The sequence below is a fragment of the Equus asinus genome, chromosome 3, assembly GCF_041296235.1.
Source record: "Equus asinus isolate D_3611 breed Donkey chromosome 3, EquAss-T2T_v2, whole genome shotgun sequence".
NCBI lineage: Eukaryota > Metazoa > Chordata > Mammalia > Perissodactyla > Equidae > Equus > Equus asinus.
In genome coordinates, this window is record NC_091792.1 from 38,062,791 (window position 1) to 38,087,249 (window position 24,459).

The following is a 24,459-nucleotide window of genomic DNA, read 5'->3' on the forward strand; positions in this document are numbered from 1 at the left end:
AGACTTTCCTCCTTGAGGAACAGAGCCACAGGCATTAAAGAAAAAAAGCCATTTAATGAATGACTAAAATTTCAGGCTAAACAAGAGAATTTTTCCCAAAAGGGAAGTAAAACTGAAAATCTGCAGAGTGCAAATCAAAATTCCTACATCAGGTAAAATATGTGAATCCTGTGAAAAGCCATAGTATTATTGGAATGGATTTTTTCAGAAAGTTAAATGTATATGTAGCCTGTTCACTAAGACCTGCATATCAAAGCAAATAGCTCATCTGCCTCCAAGCTTTATTTACAAAACAACTGGCAGAATTTTACTTATAGCTCTCATTTTATAGAGATTAGGTAACTCACTTGGGATGGGTGAAGCAATTTTGTTTTGTTGTTGCTGCTTTTAAACTTTTTTTCTTTTTCAGTGAAAATTATTCATCAAAGAAAAGGAGGAGTAGGGTAAAGAGACTGAATAAAATAGAAAAATAGGGAAACAGTGTTGAAAATTAGGGGGAAATGTTTGGAAGAACAAAAACAACCTTTATTTAATGTAACTGTGGGTGTGAACTTGGTAGTCCTAGTGGTCACAGCTGAAAAACTAAGTAATTAGATGCTTTTTGGCCCAGAGCTAGCTAAAATATCTGCACAACCACTGAATTTACCGGTAAGATTCTCTAAATCTTTCTCATCCACGGATGACAGAGTATCGTCGTCGCCTTCCAAGAGGATCTCGTTTTCTGAGTTCTGATTTCCTAAAGCCTGACTCTTGATGGACTGTTTTCCTTTAGCAAGGATATCTTCATCTGCAGCTGAAATGAAAAGGAAACAAAGCTGTCCATCAGCTCTGGGAACAGTACTTTGGCAAAGGGGCAGGGAACTGAGGTAAGGATAGGTGGCTAGAGATGGTCAATCATTTTTACACAGAGTCAACCACGGTGGGGAAAGTGACTGGGAGGGCACACATACTCCTTCTGACAAACGTGATTCCCCAAGCCTAGTCTAATGTTACCCTGAACAAGCACCCTAATCCCATTAAATCTGACCCTTGCACTGCTCACCGAACCATTTATTTACTTATAGTTAGGGCAGGAGAGGGTTCAAAAGCAGCATATTTTTTTGGAAATTTGCTGGTAGAAAAATAAGAACCTAGTTTTGGAAACAATACCTACTTAATACTGAAAAATAAGAAAGACTGATTCATTCCTGCGAACAATATCATACTGACAAAAATTTTGAAATGGTTGGGGAGTGGCTGTGGAGGAGAACCCAGAAGTAAGAAGGGTCAAAGCTAAGAGAGATTCACAGCCAATGAGGATTCAGGCCAGATACTGAAGCCATATTACTGACATTAATAAAGCCATAGCAGCTCTTAGAAGCTGCATTCGCTTCCTCATTATTCTATCCTGCCTCTTTCTTCACATTGCCCTTGCCCACCCGCATCCCTACTTCAGCCCTTATACAAATATCCAAAAGCACAGCAGTGTGGAAACTAAGTGGAGGCTCAAACACTACCTCCTCCAGGTGTTTAAGGTAAAGGGCTAAGACATCCTGGGGGCAAACATAACAGAAAGCCCAAGCCTGGGATGAGAGGCATCTGGGTAAAAAGCCTCACACTGCCTGAACTGGAGCAGCCTGTGGAGAGCAGCAGCACCAGACTCTCAGGCACTGTGACAAGGCAGCCGGGAAGGAGAGGAAGGAGGGAAAGGGTACACCAAACCTAGGGACTGAAAAAGAAGCTCTGCGGAGCACCTACAGCCAACAATGGAACCAGAAAGAGGAGCAGAGGGGCAGCAGAAAGGAGGAAACACTGAAACTCAAAATTCTGACTTCAAAACCCCGTATCTCTCCAGAGTGACTCCGACTGCTTTGAGCTTTCTCCGTAAGAAATACATAAAAGCAGATACTAACTTCTGGATTGTGACTTTTAAAAAGCTCATAGTATCACATAAGGGAAAGTTTAGAATCTTTGCTACACTACTGCCAATTCCCGCTTTCCAGCTTGGAAATCCCAGAGGTAAAGCACCTGATCCACCGAGGCAGCAGCTATTGATATGGAAATCAGATGGCTAAACTTTCTGCTTCACTGTTGTTTCTGCCTAGGCATACGGCTCCAAACCCAGAAAGGAAAAAGCACTCAGTTTGCAGTAACATGACTAATATTAATCTATATAATTTATTCTAAATAGTTAAACTACATGCATGTTACCTAGTTAACTTGACAAATAAATGCTTCTTTGAGTTTAATAGGTATGGTTATGGATAATGTTAATGGTAAAAGTTTATTTTTATCGCATTTATTGTGAGTTCACCATGTATATTATTTATATCATTACTTATGGCACTACTTAAAGAACATAGGGGCTCTCTATTAAATAAGGAAGTCATGGGAAGAAGCTTTCTCTATTTAGCTTTGAATACCCTCTACGGGTAAATAAAATCTTATTTTCCTCCATATCCACATAAGCATAGTATGCTGCACACATATGAAAGTCTCAATAAATAATTGAAAAAAATTTAAAGTATCTAATTAAAATGGATTTATTTTTTTAAAGCGCCAAAGAAATATACCAAGACCTACTGATTTTTAGGAAAATAATAGTATAAGTTTTTGTATTATTGTTTATATTTCAAGTATTTATATTTCCTTACTCTGAAGTCATAAACACTGCTCTTAGCCCAAAGATCTTTTCTAATTTACTATCAATTTTACTAAAAATAAATTGGTCACCGAGAAGTACAAGAGAAGTCACTGTCTTCTATATTTTCTTATAAAGTAATTTACAATAAATTAACAGTTGCCAGTCAGATTTTAGTACAAAGTCATTACATTACATTCTCATTTCCTGGATTTATAATTCTTTCTTCAAAGCAGAAATAATAATAATGCTAACATTAAATAACACTTATCATGTGCCAGGGAGAGTTCAAAGCACTTTACATATTTAACTCAATTAATTCTCATAAACCCTCTGCTAATTTCTCCTTTTCGGGTGAACAGACTCAGAGAAGTTACATAACTTGCCAAGGCAACACAGCTAGTAAAAACTAGAGTCAGGATTTAAATCCAGGCAGTGTGGCACCAGATTCTTGGCTCTTAACCACTATGCCATAGAAAACGACAATAACCACTATACAAATATGAATGTATATGTAATTAATTTATGAGTTTACTAATTCTTATGTTTCTCATAATGCACTTTAAAAGGTTAAGTCAGAATCATAATGAACAAAGAATCAAAAATATTCATTTCCAAACCTAAATTTGATGAGCCGATGCCAAACATACCAGAAACAGCTAAATTCAACACCTTGCTCATTACCTTCTCTGATTATTGCCATATATGTCCTAAAGTGCACCAAGTCATTTGAAAAAAGAAAAAAACAACCTTTACTCCACATTTACAAAAAGTAAGAGTAGCCAGTGGCAATATGCAATGGTTTAAAATAGCTCAGTAAATGAACTCAGATTCATTTAAATAACCACTAAATATAATTTGTTATCCCTTTCAACTAGAATTTAAAAATTTTTAAATATGTTCTCATCATGCTGACACATATTAAAACGCAATAACTTTTGAATTAAATAAAATTTTATAAAAAAATTTTAAAGTACTATAGTTTTACTGTACACATAAAAACACCCACTTTAATTAATTAATTAATTTATTTATTTTTACAAGCTCAGATTCTGGAATTGTTCAACTTCAACTGAAAAACCTCTTGTCATGGAAAATATGCAGCTTACTGATATTTAGAATGGTTTTCCTGTAATTAACTCCCCCTTGAGGATTTTCAGTTAGCAGCAGTAAAATTACCAACAGTACTCTAATACACACCACATGCGCTGGCGTTCAATTCTCAGTGGTCTAATAGGCTTTCTGCTAAAGAACGTTTTTTTTTTTTCAAAATTAGAACAAAACTGTCCCAAGCAAAAATGAAAGATAATTATCATATTTATATGTGCTGGAGAAAGTATATTTTTAACTTTCGTTTGCCTTATATTCAATTAACCATTAAAACAAGTATCAACTATTTTGATATCTTCTGTGAGTATATTCTACACTACTATAAAAGTTTAATTGGATGAAGTCAGAACATACTTTCGGTTCAATTTTAAAGCTCGATCCAGACCTTTTCAGGTTATTAAAATTATTTCCAAACATGATAACTGTTTAAATTTTTCATATCACTAGAAACAGATTGCCTTCATCTAATCTCACATTTTATTCTGGTTTAATATTTATCCTAACTTAAAAACTAAACTGCAATCGATAAATAAAATTGGAGAAATTTGTCCAAAATGCTTTCTTGAAAACATGACTTTTGATTCACCAAAGCTAAGAGCAATGAGAGAGCTCAGAGAGAAGCTGGTCCTCAAAATGTAAAGTTCAAGTTCTTTAGAGCTATCTGTGGGCATGAGTTGATTTACCTAGGCAACACAGTAAAATTAAACAGAAAAAGAATACGGAAAACTATTCTTCTTATGATATATAAATTCCCTTTTAAAAGTCCCCTGTGCAAGTGAACTGGAATCATCAATAGCCTATATTACAGGTAAAAGAAGTTTATATTAAGAATTAGCCACTTTGTTAAAAAAAAAAAAAAAAAAAGATTACCACTGGAATAACAAAGTGACCTCAAATGTACATAAAATAAATATGGGTATCCACTTAGTGTGACGTGAAGTACATACCATGTCTATTTATTCTGAACAGGACACACAGTCTATCTTATACAAAACTATCGCCCTAAACTAATTCTCCTTTATAGTTTATTCATTTTCCAAAGGGTTTGTTACCTAGAAAAATTAGTGCAACCACAAAGGATGATTGGAGAACAAGCCAAGTTCATCTCCTAATGATCAGGGGTTCCCCAAAAGTGTTAGAGAACTTAGTATATTTTGATCCTAAAAAGGAACCAATACTATCTGGCATTTTTGAAGTTATGAGAGAATGGCATGATTTAGGATCTTTACATTGTCTGACATCTCTAGAAAACCAGATGAGTTACTTTTATCACTCCATATGATTACAAGATACTTTTTAAACTGTTAAATCCTTCTCATATATTTCTATTAGTATGCACCTTCTCTACAAAATAAAAATGTCTTGAATTCAATAGGATTCTACTGCTAAACTGTTTTAGTATTCGAATTAAAACCAATCCTTCTAACATTTAAAACATTTTTTATGTGGTTTTAATTTGAATATAAAATTCCCATTATATTTAACAATGAATTTCAAAAGACAGCATATCAGAATGCTAAGAAAATCTGACTACCATCAGTTAACTTGGGCTTTAGTCCCGTATTTACCAAGAATTATTTTGGCCTTATTTCCTCAGTTTTCTTACCTACAAAGAATAAAGGCAGACTAGACTTTAGCTTTAGGTTCTTTACAGATCTAAAATGCTCTGATAATAAATAACTGAGAAAGTAGGCTCTGTGCATTAGGAGAATGTTACGAATCATTATAACTGATTTCTAATAAATTTAAAAAGTATAAAATGGAAGAAAATGCCCTCTAGAATCAAATATCCACCTCTACTTGCTGCTGCTAATTTCCACAAGGAATATTTAATCATACAGGAAGTATTAATTTTAATTTAAAAATATGACTCAGTTTCTGCAAAGTTAAAGAAATCTCCCATTGCAAAATGACTTTTATAAATAACCACTTTGGAGGGTCTCTCTTTGAAAAATTACCTAAAGCCCTTTTCCCCAAGCAAGTTAATGTGAACTTGGGAAGGGCAATTAAATTGTCAGAATTAAAAAATTTGTTTTTAACTAGAAGGTAGCCAGAAGTAGAGTCATGGGGCTAGTATTGATCGCCCGAACAGAGAACATCACTCTTCAGGTATTTACTCTGCCACCTTTACACCAGAGGCTTTCCTTCAAATCAAATCAATCTATAAAAAAGATGGCTCTTACTACTAAACACATAACTAATCTCCAACAGCATTTATATTTAGATGTCTTCCTTTGATAATGATAATACAGTTCACGATATTTTAGGATTCTGCATTTTCAAAATGCCTATCTCCTTAATTAAATTGATTATAAATAAAAGTGAGAAGTCATAAAACTGACACACTATCCACAGTAATATCTATTTTAACTATTCAAACTCAACATTGAAGCACAGTATTTATTCATGCTAAATTCTATAATTTCAACTGCTTTTTGATCATACTGTTTTGTTTTGCATACTTGATTCTTAACATGTTTATTTTCATTAGCTTCTTTATTGTTTATTAAGTTAGGATAAAAAAACAAAGAGTTTCATAATTAACACAAAATTAAAATTGAATGTCAACTACAAGATATTTATTTAATAAACAAACAATTAAGCTCTTTGCTAACATAATGTATTAGAAATTATGCTGACATCAAACAGTATCATAGTACGATCTATGTGCTGAGTTCCCAAACTGTCTAATATTTCTTTATTTAAAATTAAAAATATATACAAAGTATGATTAGTTGGACCTTGTATCCTTTTTCAAAATATGTTATATTAACTATGACATATTTCCTTAACTGGAAGACCACTGAAGCAGCACCTATACATTTGGTTGATTTTTAAAAATATATATTTCAGATTTAAATTTTTTTCATCTTTCAGTGTTTTGAATATTAATCATTATAAGACTAGTGTAAAATATTACCAAATAGGATAGAATTACATAAAATGCTTAACTTTACTTCTCTCTCTCAATTTAAAAGTGCATAATAAAACATAACTAATTAATATTATATTAAACTTTCAATTACTATTTAGAGTAATTAGAGTGAAATCTTCTTCTGTACAGGATAAAAAAGTCTTAAATGACAGTAAGCATTGGTAATAAATCTTTTTCTTATCAGACTCTTAGCATGAAAAAAGTTGACATGATAATATTATTTTAAAACGTAAAGTTCAACAATTAAAATCTATCCATTATGCAGAATTCTATAATTCCCCTAAATGGTTAAATGCACTATTTTTGATAAAAATGGATTTTAATAAGCTCTATATGTATTAAATCTATACCAAAATTTTAAATTCATTTACTGATATTTCTCTCAGGATAAAAAATTAACAGTTTGCCTATGTGCAATTTAAGAAAACAAGTTCCCCTCTCCAGATATAAAAGAAAAAATTTTCATAAAACCATTTTTATTGTCATTCATAGACTTTAGAACTCACAACTCAATGTTAAATGAGTTAAGAAGACAGAAAAATACTTAGTAAATTTTAAGCGCACTTGGTAACATCTGTTTGACTGAAAAAGATAAAACTGCAAGAAGGTTGATTTTTTCAATGTAAAGGTCATTAACCAAAAATAAAAAACCAAAAACACAAAAAGGAAAGAAAAATAAAAACATATATTTAACTCTGAAATCTATAGCACCACACAAAAAGTACATGAACCTTAAAAGCAAAAGTAGCCTAATTAATTCTACATCTTATTTCTCCTTCTCCACCTCCTATAGTTGAGATGTAGGGCCTGAAGACTATTATTGCTTTTAGATCACTTTGTTATTGACTATTCTCTGTATGATCATTTATTTTAAAAGACTGATGTCACATTTGGTGTTATATCTGATGACATATTGTGGACATTTTCTTCCAGAAATGGCTCTTTAAGGCTGAGTGCAAGAGGTTAAGCTGCCTGACTGAGGCCAAACCTAGCATCACAGACTTTTAATCTAAATTCTTAATAGCCTTATTGAATATAAGTTAACATTTATTTTGTATACTACAAAATGTCATTTAACCATAAGCTGCTGCATGTTAAACTAATACCCTGAAAAAGAAAAATTAAAACTATTTCTTATTTTACGACAAAATAACCAATTTATATTTTATAAAGTTAAAGTAATTTTAATGTGGAGAGGGGCATTTTTCCCCTTAATCATATATCTTAGTTGGCTTTCAAAAATTATAAAATATTAAGTGAGACCCTATGATCAAAGAGACTACATTATCAAATGCAAAGGACTTTTTTAGTTTTTCCAATTTGCTCATTAGGCTTCTTCATAAAGTGAATCACAGTGACATGCATTATATCAAAAAAGGAAAAATGTGTTGTTAAGCTCTGATAACAAAATGATGCAGAACAGGAACATATGAAAATAATGTCTATTCTCTTTTTCCAGGAGCCATCTATCACAACCATCTACAAATCAAGGCTCAGAAAGTATTGAGGCACTTGGACATTTATTACCATCTCTCCCACTTCATAATCCCATGCTAAAATACCATGGTTGAAGGAAAACCATATACACACAACGGAACCTAGAAATCTATTTGCTTTGTAAATGCTGTCTTTCTGATATTCATGGATTTGAGGCAGGCGTCCTGGATTAATTTACTCAAAGCTGAATGTGTCACTTAAAAGGAGAAATATTTTATCCTCCTACTCTGAAACAAAGGGTCTATGTTAAGCAAGTTTTGCATGTGTAACATAATAAATAAATACACTTGACACCATAATTTAATAGGACCCTACACTAACTATAAAAAATTTAACTTCTCTTTCTAGGGCAAATAACTATGAAATGTGGTATTGGACCATTTTACAGTGCCTTGTAATAATGAAGTTATGCTCTTCATTACCAAGTACTGTACCTGCTGCTATTGGCAAGGAGTGGTTTATACACTGACCATGTTCCACGGCTGTTTTTAGTGTCGCTTCAGGATGTGTCGATCCTAGAGGGTTACGCACAAATCGTCGCCGGCGCCGCAAGTCATCTTCCCAGTAGTCAAGGCGCCAGAACTCACGAGGACGACTACAATGAAACAGAGAAGCCACATATGTTAGCAATTATCAAACAGCGTGGTAGCACTGAATTTCTGCATAAAGCTCTCCTTGTTTGCTCTGCCTTTTTTTTTCCCTCTCCTTCCTCTTAATTTCTCCCTCCACCTCACACTCCCCTTTCTGCAATCTTTAACTGAGGTATGTCCTTGAAAATAACAATATCACCTTCCAGTCTAAGGAACTCCTTTTCCTTTTTCTTGGAAGGTGAAATGAGCACTAAATACATCATTTTGAAATGAATTGCTGACAGTGTGATCAGTTTCCCCACACTCTAGTGGCATGTGCTCTGATTTCAGCCTCATTTCAGCCTCAGCAGGGCACCTTTCTCTGTGGTTGCATTTATAAACCAGAATAAGGAAAAGGCTATTATAAATATGGTATAGCATTACCTATATTAATCAAAGTCTGTCCCCCTTCATTTTTCTTCCTAATTTGTGCCTTTTTGCACAAGGTCAGTAAATCATACCATGAATTCTTGGTCCAGAAAGTGTTAACTTTAATGAATATCTCAGTTACATGGTTATGTATGTGATAATAAAATATTACTCTGTTTAGATGTGCAGGAATTTAATTAAAATAATCTCTTAAAATATTCATTACATTTAGCCCCTGAGGCTTAGAACAACACAAGAAAATGCATTTCTTTTCCATTTACTGTTTTTAAATAAACCATTTCTATAGAGTGAAATAGCAATCTATTTTCAAGCAAATCAGATTGGATTTCTGTTTTATGTAGTCTGTTTTTATATTTAATTAAAAACTACATGTTATATGATGTGCAATAATTGCTATATCAAAAGCATACTTTTGGAAATGTACTTTTTTAAAAAGAGGTTCACTCAATTCAAGTTCTACTATATTTTCCCCAGTTATGCAGATCTTTTATATGGCAATATTTAAATGTCAACTGTCACTCCTGTTAACTAATCATGACCTAGCATGATGGAAAATATTTTATAAGAAAACTACTAACATGAAGTTTTTTCAGTTACAGTAAGAAAAAAATCTCTGCAGAATATATTTATTAACTAAAGATACACAGCATGAAAACCTGTAAGTTTCAATAATGAAATTTTAAAAATTCCTAATCAAAACTTCTGCAAGGAATGACTAATACAAAATAAAATCTCACATATTTCATGAGCTAATAAAATTGTACCTGTCAGGTTTGACAAATTAGTAGTCTTGACCAAGTGACAGTCCCAAAATATCCACATAAAAGTTACCCATATTTTGATATTTTAAAGATGCTACCTTTAAAAATTCAAAATAGATTTGTAAATATGTACTTTAACAACTAAAAATTATCTGATTAATAAAAGCGTAGATAACAAAGAGTAAATTATTTAAAGAAAATATTTTTTAAAAACAATAGGAATCCAAGTCTCTTTTCTGAGAATGCTAGAGAGACAATGAGAACATCAAAGATTTCCTTTGTTGATTTCGATCATGTGTAAAGAGGGGGAGATATAATGTAATCAAAATGAAATACAAAAAAGTATAAGAATTGCAGTCCTCAAAAACAAACATTAAAAGGCTCTTTTATTTTTCTTTGTTATTTTTCTGTCTACATTTTAAATAAAAACTAATATTCTATCATTTAAAATAAATAAGAAATAGCTACAGAATATGCATACAAGCAAAAGACAACAGTTGTTTGAACTCAATTAATAAAATAAAATTCTCCTTAGGTGAGAGGGGAAAAGGCGGTACACAGATGGCTATGTGTATGGCTTTGATAGTCTTGGAGCTTGGATAGGCACTTCATCATTCTGCCTACCTACATTTATCTGTTAAAATTATTATCAAATATCAGCCAGGATGCAGTCGTGAATCACAGGCTGCTCCTCGTCTTCAGGGGAATGATACAATGACGGTCTATTCATCAGTGCAGCAATCGGCACAAGTAATTAGTTCCCTAGACTGAGATCTCCTACAAAGTCTATTTCAGTCAGCACCACAAACATATGACGATGTAAAGCTAATGAAAGCTGCTAAAATTTGTTAACCTTTTCTGCCATCAATCCTTCTAATATCCTATGCTTCAGTATTATGCAAAGGTGGTAAATTATTAATTTGCCATTCATCCATCCTTCTGAATTTTGAGTCAAATTAAATGATGTCATTCTTCTTGATAACAATTAAAATTATAAGAGATATTAAGCTGCTATTATAAAATTATTACTAAATTAGGTAACAATAGATTCTAGTATAATGCATGAAAGTGAAGTCAAATCCAATGACTATTAAAGGATGTACAAAATAATTTTTGTCATACAGTAGGAAAACCAGAGGAATTATAAAATCATTCACAAATTTATCAAGTAACTCAAAGACAATACCTCGAAGAATAATAACCAAAATTAGGAGGAAGTAAAAGTATAATATTTATTGTTATGCTCTTAGACACTAACAAAACATGGTCACAATGGTGACATTTAGCTGAAACAAGAGCACCAATATATCAGGAATTGAGAATTTGTTCACATAATAGAAAAATTTTTAAGATAAGCTGCATTTACCCAAGTGTATACTTCTGTCTTCAAATGTAAACGTTCTACCAAACATTAAAAAAAATTTAGATAAAATCCAAATAGAATTTTTACCTCATCAAGATACTCTTTATAGCTTAGCATGATAATCTTTACAATATCCTGAAGGCATATCTCAGACTATCTTCCCAATACAAGTAGTCTACCTCCTGTTACAAGATTTAAAATAATCTGAAGGCAAAGCAAAAATCACTTATTTCAGATCACAGATCTAGAATGGATTACAAAAATCACCTAGAGAGAACAATAATTTCAATATATTTTTTGAGAGTATCTTCATATAAAGCTCTGCTTCGGGTGATATAGGAAACATACCCTTAAGGAATTTCCTTATAATGGAATAGCTATTAGCCTCATTTGAAAAACAGCATTTATCATCCAATTTCTGATGGTGAGAATAATACATGCTCTTTGGGAAAAAAGTCATACTCATTTTTTCAGATGAGGGTAATTACTGGCATGGTTAAAGTCATTTACATAGCAACAGACCTGAGCCTGAAAATTCAATGTTTTGTCCCCCTAACCCTGCTTCCTCTAACAACATGCACTCTCAGTATAAAGCTCTATCAAAGAAAGAATGAGGCAGGCTTTGTCATTTTAGACCAGTATTGGAAAGGGGTATGTGTAGGTTTCAATCATCAACTTACTAAAAGTTTTAATCATTCACATAGAGATTTCAGTCTCACATAGGAAATACTGCCACTCCCTCCCTAAAATCCCTTTCTAGGGGAAAGACGATAAGAAATTGACAAATTTGGCATGTTGATCCAACTCTCTTCCCATAAGGTTATTGAATGAACTAAATAAAATACTGTACATTTTTAAGCTATCACCATTGTACAGCTAGAAAAATTAAAAAGACTTCAAGCATTCAGAAACAGACTATTGACTAAATACAAGCATGGATAAGATGAGAAATCACTTATTCTAAGAACTCAGAAATATATATCTAGATAATTATATACTTATACCTCTATATACCTGTATCTATCCAAAAAAGTATATTAATACTACATGATACCACATTCCAAAACTTCATCTACATCCAGTTCCACTAATAATTAAAACTAAGATCCCAATAAGTATTCAAATTAAGGATGTGAGCCTAGGATCCATAAGATCTGGAAATAAAGGCTCCTCTATAAAAGGTGTTAGAATTAGATCTCCTATTAGTACACAATCTCCAAGTCCTAAAATCTTTGACTAATAGGAATACATGTCTTTGAAAAGTTGTAAATGACACTGAAATTAAATGTTCTCACTTTTCTTTCTAATGATTTCTCCCCCATTCTTTGGTCTAATTTCAAAGTCTGAGATTAAAATTACAATGTAGTCACTGTTTTTTTCCTAATTCTAAGCATAAGTCATGTAATAATCTTTCACGTTTTAGAAAAACTTCACATTTATGTGTTTATATACGCACACTTTTAGCATATTGCTACAATCTATATAAAAGAATATAAAACAATGCCATTTTAATGTACAGAATATGTATTTTCTGTTCTATAAGAACAGAATTGAATAGATTGTTGAAATAAACCTTAGAAGGAAATATAACTCAAGCATCAATAGATAGGCTATTTATTCCCTTTCCTAGAAGGTCTACTATGGTTAGTGATTTGATCAGGTAAAAAAGACTGAGCCAAATGAGAATTGGTCGGAAAAGGTAGAAGTATTAAAACACAGAATCAATAACTAAGGTATGATCCACATTCTTCTTCTAATAGTTGAACGGCTTAACTATAAATAATCTATATTTTTCACATGTAAATTATAAGACTTTAAAGTTTAGTTTTCTCGGAGAAAGTACGGTAAGCCAATTAGCCAATTAACAATGTATGAATGGATGGATATTGAAACAAAATCCTAAAATATTTTCAAATAACAATGATAGACTCTTTACCTTGAGCCAACGCTATGGATATAAGGATTATTAAGATATTGTCCCTGACCTCATGGAGAAGACAGATATGAAAATAAACAAGAATTAAAAAAAAAGTGTGATAGAGCAGAGCTCTATTAAATGGCTATTAAACTGCACAACTTCAGGGGTCACTGTTCACATCAAAATTTGTGTAAATGGCACTCCTGGAGTTGTGCAATGCTCATTCTGCATTGCTACATGAATATCCTATGAGAACAATACGGTGCTATGAGAACACCCTATCTTTTCCCCTCTCCATTACAATGCCCCAGCTCCTTTCTTTCTCTCCCAGAATTACATCTAATCTTGGGAACAGGGAAGAGAACAAGGCCAAACTATCAATAGCAGTCACACAGTATTTCCCTGCTGTAGGAAAAGGTGTTCAGACCAGGAACATGTTTGGTCGTCAAAAAACAGGCAAAATTCAGTACGCAGAATAAAATAATCAAGTACAAGAGAAATATTACATTTATTTCACTGAAGTCGTTAACCTCATATTACTTTATTAAGGTAGATTATTTTCTTGATATCGTTCTATTAAAGTAGAACAACGTTAATTACTGAAATCAGTGGTAGCTGTATAAGTATTCCAATTATTCTATAACCTAAATGTATTGACGTTTACTATTCAAATTAGTCAGATATATGCATGTCTGTTATCTCACTGCTTTTAGTGACATTTTACTGTAACTTGGATCTACATCAATAAAAGAATGATAGTTTTAAAAAGAAAAATGTCACTATGAAATTATATTAGAAAAATTTCCCATTTTCCAACTTACTGACTTTCTTGTGACAATACCTGATAAATCCTGATGACCTTAACAGAAGTCAGTAATAAGTTCTTCTGGCTAGAGAAAAGCTCTTAATTCTAAAAAATTTTAGTACTTCATATCTTGTTCTTAAATTTTTATATTACCTGTTTTTCTAAGTCCTGTATCTGGCTAGCTTCTATACATATTTTTAGATTAAAAATTCATGCTAGATATTAGCTACAACTTAAATAAACGGTAACCTCTAAAAAGAAGTCAACATTTTCAGTGCACTGTCAACTAGAAGATAAAAGTGCTTAAGTACTAGAAGGGTTTCGCTCTCTGCATAAATCTTGGTGAAATAATGTTCAGGTACTATAGGGTATCATACAATATAAAATAATGCTTTATCTCACAAACTGAAATCTACCTTCATACAGATAGACAAAGAATATTAACTAAAATCTCTGTTTACCAAGTACCAACTATAAATCAAATGCAAGTGATCTATGCACTGTGCTATCTTAATGAAAAGGAAAAAAGACCTCAATTGTATGGATTCCAGCAGAGGATTCTAAAGCAGAATTGCTTCTTTATTGAGACCTGACATAAAGATTTTAAGCTACATGGAATTTCTGCATGGTACTATTCAGTGTCTTTCTCTATTTGCTTTTAGAGACATCTAGACACTCATCTTCAATTGGTTATTAGTTCAGATATTTTAAAAGACATAATTTGGGGGCTGGACAAATAGTGTAGTGGTTAAGTTCACCCTCTCTGCTTTGGTGGCCTGGTGTTCACGGGTTCAGATCCCAGGCATGGCACTCACCAAGCCATGCTGTGGTGGTGGCCCACATACAAAATAGAGGAAGACTGGCACATACGTTAGCTGGGGGACAATCTTCCTCAAGCAAAAACAGGAAGACTGGCAAGAGATGTTACCTCAGGGCCAATCTTGTTCATACCCTCCAAAAGACCAAAAAAAAAAGACCCATAATTTTGCAATAAAGTCAATCATTCAAGAAATAATTCCACATTTTTCCTAGCTGTTGTTAGCCTGTTAACCATCTCTTTATTCACTTAGCATTTTCATCAGGGAGTAAGAAAAGTTATGAGAAAATCAAAACCTGGTGTTAATTATACTCAGTTAAAACTCTAATGAAAGACAACTAAAAAAAAACACATTAAAATGATGTTGTTGGATACTGGAAGCCCTAAAACTCACCTCAGTAACCATACTATTTAGACAAATCTGATCTATTTTTCCCAAAAATCTAATTTAAAAAAATAACTTACCAAACATTTGTTGAGTGCCAACTATGTACCAGATCTTGGTACATACAAATGAACTATGCTGAGCTCAGCCTAAATTTTTTTTTAATATCTTACCTCTCTGAGACTATTAATGATAGTTTTTTTTTAATTTTTCTTGTGTGTGAGGAAGATTGTCCTTGAGCTAACATGAATGCCAATCTTCCTCTATTTTGTACGTGGCACACTGCCACAGCATGGCTTGATGAGCAGTGTGTAGGTCTATGCCTATGATCCAAACCTGTGAACCCTGAGCACTTAACCACTATGCCACCAGGATGGCCCCTAAGTTGTTTTTATGTTATAATCAGGATAAGGAAATTATAAATATCAAAAATAATAGAACTTTAAAATAGATAGTATTTATCTCATTAGACTACTCTGTGCTAGACATCATGCTCTTTTATACACATTATCACCAAACCTCACAACAGCCTGCCACTGTCATTTTCATTTTGAAGATGAAGAAACTAAGTCTTATGCATCAGTAATAAATAGTAAGAATCTATGGACTTCAAAGCCAATAAGCTTTTCACATGACATTTCCTATAGAAACTTTTATTGGATACTATCATAGCTATGATCAAAGTACTAATTAACTCTGCCCGGGAGGATTGAGGATTTCATTAAGGTTTCAATGAGAATCTATTTTGTATGTTCCATGAGGACAAGGGTTTGTGTCTATCCAATTCACTGACCAAGAACAATAACTGGAACAAAGCAGACAATTAATAAATAATCAATTAAAATGAACAAGATGACTTTTTAAAAGAAACTTAAATGATAAACAGGAGTCTGCTGGGCAAAATAGAAAAGGCATTACAAGCAGAAGAAACAGCATGGACAAAGGTATAGAGACATAAAAAGGCACCTTTTTCTAAGGAAGTTCGGGTAAGAAACATCATTTTGAGGCAGCCTCAGAGTGGCAAAAGCTAAGGTAGGAAACATAGGTTTAGAATCAAGATTTTTGTCAAAAGGCCTGTATAATTAACCAAAGTAGCTCTTTACATCTCACAGTCAACAGAGAGACAACCAAGCTTTCTCAATACAAGATTAATATGATCAGCCTTATATGTTGCACGGCAGCAATATGAAAGAAGGCAATGGGAGTGGAGCCCAGAGGGTAAGATTCAAGAGACATATTTGAAGTAGAATAGGTAAGATTTGATGAGACATTCAATAGGGGAGTTGAGGGAAAAGGAGATAATGAGAGTAAAATTGAGGTGTGTGACAAAGGGGCTATGAGGAGATAAAGATGCTATTTAACTGAAACGAGGCAGGTTAAGTAGGTGTGCTTGGGGAGAACATTCATGTCCCGGATACCTAATAATGTCTAGGCAGGTATGTCTCATAAGTAAGCAATATAACTTAGGAACTCGAGAAAGCAGCCTGGGTTAGAGATATAAAGTTGGTAGACTGATCAATCTTGGGAGCTGATGGATTTAGATATTCATCTAACAAAAGTTTACTGTGTGTTTATCATAAGCTAGGTATGGTGCTAGATCCAGAGAAAACTATATTGAAAGAACAAAAGAAAAGTGAAAATGAAATCTGAGAAATTTCAATATTTAAAAAGTTACAGGAGAGGAAAAGAACAATGGAATAAATAGAGAAGGAAGTAATTGCTCCTTACAATCAGTACGATAACAGGAAAATCAAAATAGAATGGTGCCCAAAAAAGACAAAGAAGCAAAAAAACTCCTCAAAGCAGTGAGTGGGCAGCAATATTTAATTTTGCATAAAAATATTCAGAAGGATGAAGAATGAGAAGCTTTTGTTTATGTTTTTGTATTTTTAACAGTTTTATGATATATAGTTTATATATCATAAAGTTCACCTTACATATATTTTAATATACATATTAAAGTGTATAATTCAATGGTTTTTAGAATATTTACAGATGTGTATGACCATCAACGTAATCCAATTTTAGAATATGTTTACTTCTCCAAAAAGAAATACCATATCCATTACCAGTCACTTTCATTCTCCATTCCTTAGGAATGGACATACAGAGGATTTCACAGTACATACGCTCAAGGTAGGTGAATGTGTTTGCTTTGGCTTGGAGCTTCTTAAGTTTGGACCAATTTTAGAGTAAGTTAAATTGTAAGTGATTGGTAACCAAAAAGCATTTTTATTAGTATCAGAACTTTTAGGAGAGCTTAACAGCTATGAGAATGTATATATATCTATTTTTTTTTAACATTTCCAATATCTCTAAGGAACCAAATAACTGAGTCTAATTTACCTTTCAAGGGAGACTCTTTAAAATCAAATTTATAACTAATTCATACTATAATATACCTAACAGCTAAAATTTTGGAGTAATTTATATTAAAACCCACTAGTCTTTAAAATTTCTGGTTATGATATAAAAACATTTTGGCTTCATTTCCCTTAAAGTATTTAAAATTAACTACTATACTATATACTGGATCTATGATCTCCACATAAATCATTTATCAACCATGGACCTCCATTGCCATACATAAAATAATTACAACTTGTCCAGCCTATCTCATAGGGCTGTTGTGATGAATCAAATGAAATGGAGTATATGAAATTGCTTCAACAATAGTAAAATGCTATGTAAGTTTATGGTATTATTTTCGGTTAACAATGAATTTAAATGTTTGGATACTTCTAGATGTCATTTACTTTGATACAGCATGTACTTAAAGTAGTATCACCAGTGATTTCAAAAGTGATTAAAAACAACAACAAAAAAACCCTGATTAAAATGCCCTTTAACAGCCCCTGGTAATGATTAGCTCCCAGCCCTTGGCAATGATTAGCTTACTTTCTTCCTCTACAGATTTACCTATTCTGGACATTTTATATAAATGGAATCATACAGTATGTAGAATTTTGTGACTAGCTCCTTTCACTTAGAATAATGTTTTTGAAGTTCATCCATATTGTAGTATGTATCAGCACTTTATTCCTATTTACTGCCCAAGTAATATTTTACTATACAGATATATTGCATTTTGTGTCTCTGTTCATCAGGTGATGAACATTTGAGTTGTTTCCATTCACGGGGTGGGGAGGAGGAATCTTTAGGTTTTATAATTAGGAAACTGAAGTACTCATTTGGTTACCTACCTAGCATTTACTTCTCTCCCCTTTCCTAACTCTTTCCTAAGAATTACAATTTTGTTCAGATAGCTATCTCTTCTTAAATGGTTCGATGGCTTACAGGCAGCTTTCTATAAGTCAATTATTATAATCGTGTTATTCTTGCCAGTGACTGCCAGAATCCAGCTTTAAGCCAATCATTGCATAAATTTTGCCTGGCAATCATCTTTCATCAATCTGAAATGCATAACTTTTATTCAGTGGTTTAGGTCAGTAGTTCTCCCATGCTTCTGATGGACTGGAACAAGGAAACAGTAGACTCAGTTGGTGGCAGCTATAACGTAACAATGAAGAAAACAGACTGGGGAAAAAGTTTACACATCTAGGGACACAAAACTGAAAGAACTGCAGAAAAATGGAGCTAAAGACCACCCTCAAGCCTTTACATATCTGCACTTCTTATTATGAAAGATAATATACTTCTTCACAATTTAATGAAGTAAAGAATTTCACTTCAATTAGAGCCTGGTTTTCTACTACTTGTCTTTGAAACCATCTACCATATATAAAAATTACTGGTGATGTCATGAGCAATTTGATTACAGTTGTGAAAGAAAAACTAGACAGTAATGAACTCGTGCTTTGGTGGAGATAGTTAATATTGACTTCCTTTTAAAAATTTTTGACAAAGAAGGGAATTAGGGATATAGGGTGGTTGTTTAAAGAGGGTAAAGAACAGACTTAAGCATGTTTGCAGATGAAAAAGACTAAGTCAAAAGAAAGAGAAGAGACTGAAGATGGCAAGGGGGAGGCGGAAAGGAGTAGGATTTTAGAAAGACAGTAGAGGTACGATCCAGTGAAAGATTGCGTGATTACTTTGGAAGTAAACAGTCCCCTCCTTCTCTGTGGCAAGATGGAAGGAAGTAAGTCTGTATTTTAAAAAATGAGTTTAGGGTTGAAGAAAAGAAAAACTGAAGGCCTGATTTTGGCCTGATTATTTATTTATTTATTTATTTATTTTGGGGGAAGATTAGCTCTGAGCTGACTGCTGCCTCTTTTCACTGAGGAAGCCTGGCCCTCAGCTAACATCCATGCCCATCTTCCTCTATTTTCTATGTGGGACGCCTACCACAGCATAGTGTGCCAAGCGGTGCCATGTCCACACCCGGGATCTAAACTGGTGAAACCCTGGGCTGCCAAGAAGCGGAACGTGTGCACTTAACCGCTGCACCACCAGGCCGGCCCTTTGGCCTGATTTTTTTTTTTTTCTCTATTAAATAGAAGGCTTTTGACTAAAGAATAGAATATGAGGGTTAAATTTAGAAGAGCTGTCTTGGGGAATGTGAAAGAAAGCTGACTAAAGGAAAGTTTAAGGAGGACTAAGTAGTTATGAAAGTCTAGTTGAGATTGGAAACTATGCATTTAGAGTGGCACTAATCTGTACAACTGTGAATTTTTTTCCCTCCAGGCTATACTCAGTAACCTAAAAACAAGAGTAAAAAGAGCAGTTGGCTAAATTCACTCAAGATTTAGGACTAATTTTGGTTGGCAGGTCAAAATAAGGAAAGTTAAGGGAAATGAGTAGACTGGTGAGAATGTCTAGAATGGGCAAGGATGATAAATATATGATCTTTCTGGACTTCAATAAAATAATTAAATATGGGCTTTATGAGACATTGATTCATTTGGAAACCAAATTTACCCTTCTTCCCAAGTCACTTATATTGATAATAATTTGGCTTCCTGATAAATTAATCAATATGACTGTTTAATCAAATGCATCTAGTCCCTTTATCTAATGCTGTTGCGAGTTTTCAACTTGTACTAAAATATGCCTAGAATAAGAATGGAGGCTTATATTGTATTTGAAGCCTGTCTTCAGTCTTCAAGCTATAGAATCACTGTAGTAAACAGTCACAGAGCTGGACAATATGCAATGCAGAGAACAATATGAAGTATCAGGAAGGCAGAACCTCACTCTTTTGAGAAATATATTACATTATGCTCTGGGAAAGGGGATGGGAACTAAAATTTAGTGACTGCCTATAATGTAGCCGGCACTCTGCTAAGTATTTTATATGTGATCCCATTTAATTCTCAAAACAACTCTATAAATCAGGAATATAATCCCAATTTAAGAGGTGAAGAACTGAGGTCACTTAGCTACTAAGAAACAGAGCTAGACCTGACATCTGTGACTTTCCATTACCAAAAGATTTCAGTAATGCTACTTTGTTAATGCTACTTTCACGCTAGATATCTTCCAGTGGGCTAAGATATTCATATTAGGCTAATTAGTATATTGATTATGACAGTTTATTGTATTGGAATGAGCTTAAACATCTCTTTTATAAAATGACAGGTTTGAATGAGACCAAAATTTTTTATAAATTATATGAAAAACTATTACCACACATTCCAATAAAGAACAATTATAAAATATATAATTTTTCCAGTATTAGCATCACCCAAAATTGAAACAGCAAAGCTATTAGATTTGGGGACAGGAGGGAATGGGTTATAAGGCTCTATTGCTTTTGAACAGGTAAGTAAAACTAAGGTAAATACTAAGTACCGTGTAGTGCAGGTCAACATTTGTAACTGAAAAGCCTGGAAGCTATTAATACCCACTGAGTGTTTCTAGTAGCTCCTATTACTTGTCCCAAATGTAGAAGAACTACATGGTTTATAAGCATGTACATGAAGCCATAGCATAGCCAAGAACCACTGCTTTGGCATTTAGGACTTCTATTTCTCCCAAACTCCGGCTCTATATCACATCATTGGTGGTGCTGCTGTTCTTCAGATACTTTATAAGTTACAGGGAGAGAAGGAAAAAGCAAAGAAATAGCCTCCATAGTATAACATTTTTATCTTTAAACAAATAATTTAAAAGCTCAAATGTAGCAGCAACCCAGCATAATCCAACACTTCCTGCCATTAATCCGAAACTCTCAGGAAAATACTGGTGAAAGCAAAAAACTGATTTTAACTTGCATAAAAGAAAAAAATATATACTGTGCTTTGCAAGCTAGATAAATTAGCAAAAAGTATGTGCTCCTTATCCACAGGGGAGAACTGGCTTATTACATTACACTTCCAGGTTTTCAAGACAGTTGGAAGCCACTTCTTTCAATAGGTGCTGTCATCTCCCAGAAACTTTCTAGTACTTTCAATTTTGAAGCAATTATTCACATTCAGAAGTGATTTATTTTCCTCTTTCTTTCCTACATTTTACTTTTTCTAGCTCTTAATGATCAGTTCTGCTTTGGCTTAATTATATCATTTACACATAGTTTTTTGAGTGCCCACTACTATTTAGAAAGCTCTGGTTGAGGTGCTATACGCGATACCCATATAAGGAAAACACAGTCTAATCTCAAGGCATTTACAATCTAATAAATGGGATAAAATAAGCAAAAAAAGAATTATATGACATAAGATCCATGCTATGAGAAAAGTAAAAATCCAGAGCTTTGAAAATTCAAAAAAAATGGAGTAAGTGATCACATATGTTTTAAAGGGATCAGGAAATGCTTTAAGTAGCAAGAGATTTTTGAGAAAAATCCTTAAGAAGGGGTCAAGTTTCAAATGATACACAAAGAAGATGGCATTGTAGGCTTTTCGGAGAGCATAAGCAAAAGTATAAAGGTCAGAAAATTGGAAGCAGTCTTTAGTTGGCCCCAGTAGGAAATGAGGTATAAAAGAAAAGTTGGGGCCTAACCATACCATAAAAGACCAAGGATGAAAAACTAATGAGTCTATATTTCACTCATTCACTCACTTACTCATTTAATCAACAAATACTTATTGAGCCCCAATGATGCACAAAGACCTATGCCAGGCACTCAAGATTTAAAGAGTCATTTTGTGATAAGGAAAGTCATTACCCTTAAGGACCTAATGGTCCAATGGAAGAAACAGATATGTAAAGAGAAAATTAAAATACATGTGTTCCTTGTGAACACAGTGGAGGGACATTATCCAAAGTAATAGACAGCTTCTTGGAAGGCAATAACACAGAAATTGAGTCAAAGAGTTAACAGATGTTAACCAGAAGAATAAGAAAAGGAAAAGCATTCTTTCTGAGGGAATAGCAATAGCAAAGCCAAGTTAGTAAGAAATAATTGGGTATATGCTAAAGTTAAATGTTTCCAGAATTTTTTGAGAGTATAAGGCAAGAACTGGCCAAAGAAGAGGATATAGAAAAAGGCAGGGGACAGATCATGGATAAGCGTCTGAGGTGTCCAACTCCTGGTTAAAAATCTATGTGTGATTTCTTTTTTTTTTTGAGGAAGATTAGCCCTGAGCTAACATCTGTGTCCATCTTCCTCTACTTTATATGTGTGATGCCTGCCACAGCATGGCTTGAGAAGTGGTGCATGGGTCCACATCCCGCATCTGAACTGGTGAACGCCAGGCCACCTAAGCAAAGCTAGTGAACTTAACTGCTATGCCACCAGGCTTGGCCCCTTATGCGTGACTTTTTCAGGCCTGACTACAGACAATTACAAAGGCTCTACCTGCGAGGCATCATGGGGGAAATCTACCCTCCTACCCAAACCAGACTTCGTGTACAGCCAGTGCATTGCAGTCTCTGAAGAGAGTTGTAGTCTAGGACTCAGACTCTACTGGCCAGGCATGCTCTTTGCATACTTGCCTTCCTAAGCTCCACCCTCATCCTAGGTTTCTTTAGCTGAAGCCTTGGGGAGAGGTCCTCTTCAGGCACCTCTGCCAAGGCCTTCTTACCAGAGCAGGAAGAGAAAACCGTAAAGACACTTTCCCCACTCTCACTTGGTCCACTCCAAACCCTCTCCCTCCCTTTGCCTCTTTCCAACCTCAGGGTCCATAAACTGCTGGAACCTTTTGTTTGGAGCTCTTTCAACAGTGAGATCATCCCCACATCTACACTGAGCCATGCTGATTCATGCCAATTCATCTCACCCTTCCCCAGTATGGCATTCCATGGGGGAAAATCGAACAGGGGGAGCACTGTGGTTTAAGACTCTTGCTTACCACCACAGTAAGTGATTAAAGGCTAAATTCTTTCATTTTTGTTTTGTTGCTTTAATCAGCTACTCCAACAACTGATAGCTCAGCTCACTCTCCCAGCTCAGCTGTGCTCCTGCTATCATCTATGTCATGTTAAGGAGTTTGAGTTTTATCCTGTAGCAATGGGGAGATACTGAACAGTTTTAAGCAGGTATTGTGACCACAGAACAATAACTCTGGAAAATATATAAAAATTAGATTAGAAGGAAGAAATATCTGAAATGAGGACACAAGTAAAGAGTTTATTGGAATAATTTAAGCAAGATGAGCATCCTCAACGTTAATTTTTAAATTAAGCCCGAGCTGCTGAAGCAGAACGTGAGCACTTAACCTCTGTGCCACCGGGCCGGCCACAAGAAGACCATTTTGGATGGATAAAGAGTTATGGTATAAGTAGAAATCAAACAGTTACTAAGAGAATGAGGAAGGCATTTGAGTATTTTAAGCAGAGAAGTAACATGATCTGCCACATTTTAACGTGATCCCTCTGACCATTCCAACTCTGGGTGGGAGGGTGGGAGAACGATATTAGAAGTACAAAGTCCAGTTTGTAGACTTTTGCAATAATCCAGAAAAGGATGATGTCTGGGAACAAGTGGCTGCAGTGGAAGTGGTGAAAAGTCATTGAATTCTGAATGTATTGTGAAAGTTAGGTCAAAAGGACATGCTGACAGATCATATACAAGGTCTGAGAGGAGAGGAAGCAATGATACTGTAATGATTTTGATCTGAGAAACTAGAGGAATAGAATCAACACTTACAAACATGGAAGAGAATATGAGAGGAATAGGTTTTGATAAGGAAGGTCAGAAATTTGGTTTTAAACATGTTATGTGTGAGATGACTATTAGAAATCTGTGGCAGTAAAGGGCTAACTATTCACCAAACCTATTTTCCTCTTCTATCTAGGCACACAACTAGACCACGTTTCCCAATCTCTTCTGTAATTGTGTGGCCATATGACTGAGCTCTAGTCAGTGAAATGTAAGCAGAAGTGATAC

The 24,459-nt window shown here is 34.0% G+C and overlaps 1 protein-coding gene across 9 annotated transcripts in view; it reads right to left on the reverse strand.

The window, feature by feature from the left end:
* Positions 1-24,459, reverse strand: part of LRBA (LPS responsive beige-like anchor protein) — a 705,137-nt gene that overhangs the window by 288,519 nt on the left and 392,159 nt on the right. For 5 of the 9 annotated variants that reach the window (XM_070504873.1, XM_070504879.1, XM_070504876.1 and 2 more), the window contains exons 38-39: positions 8,597-8,757; positions 647-793 (exon numbers count right to left, since the gene is read on the reverse strand). In XM_070504873.1, coding sequence (XP_070360974.1) covers positions 647-793; positions 8,597-8,757 — 308 coding nt within the window. The remainder of the gene's footprint in view (positions 1-646; positions 794-8,596; positions 8,758-24,459) is intronic. The other 4 variants (XM_070504881.1, XM_070504880.1, XM_070504878.1 and 1 more) reach the window with 1 other exon arrangement.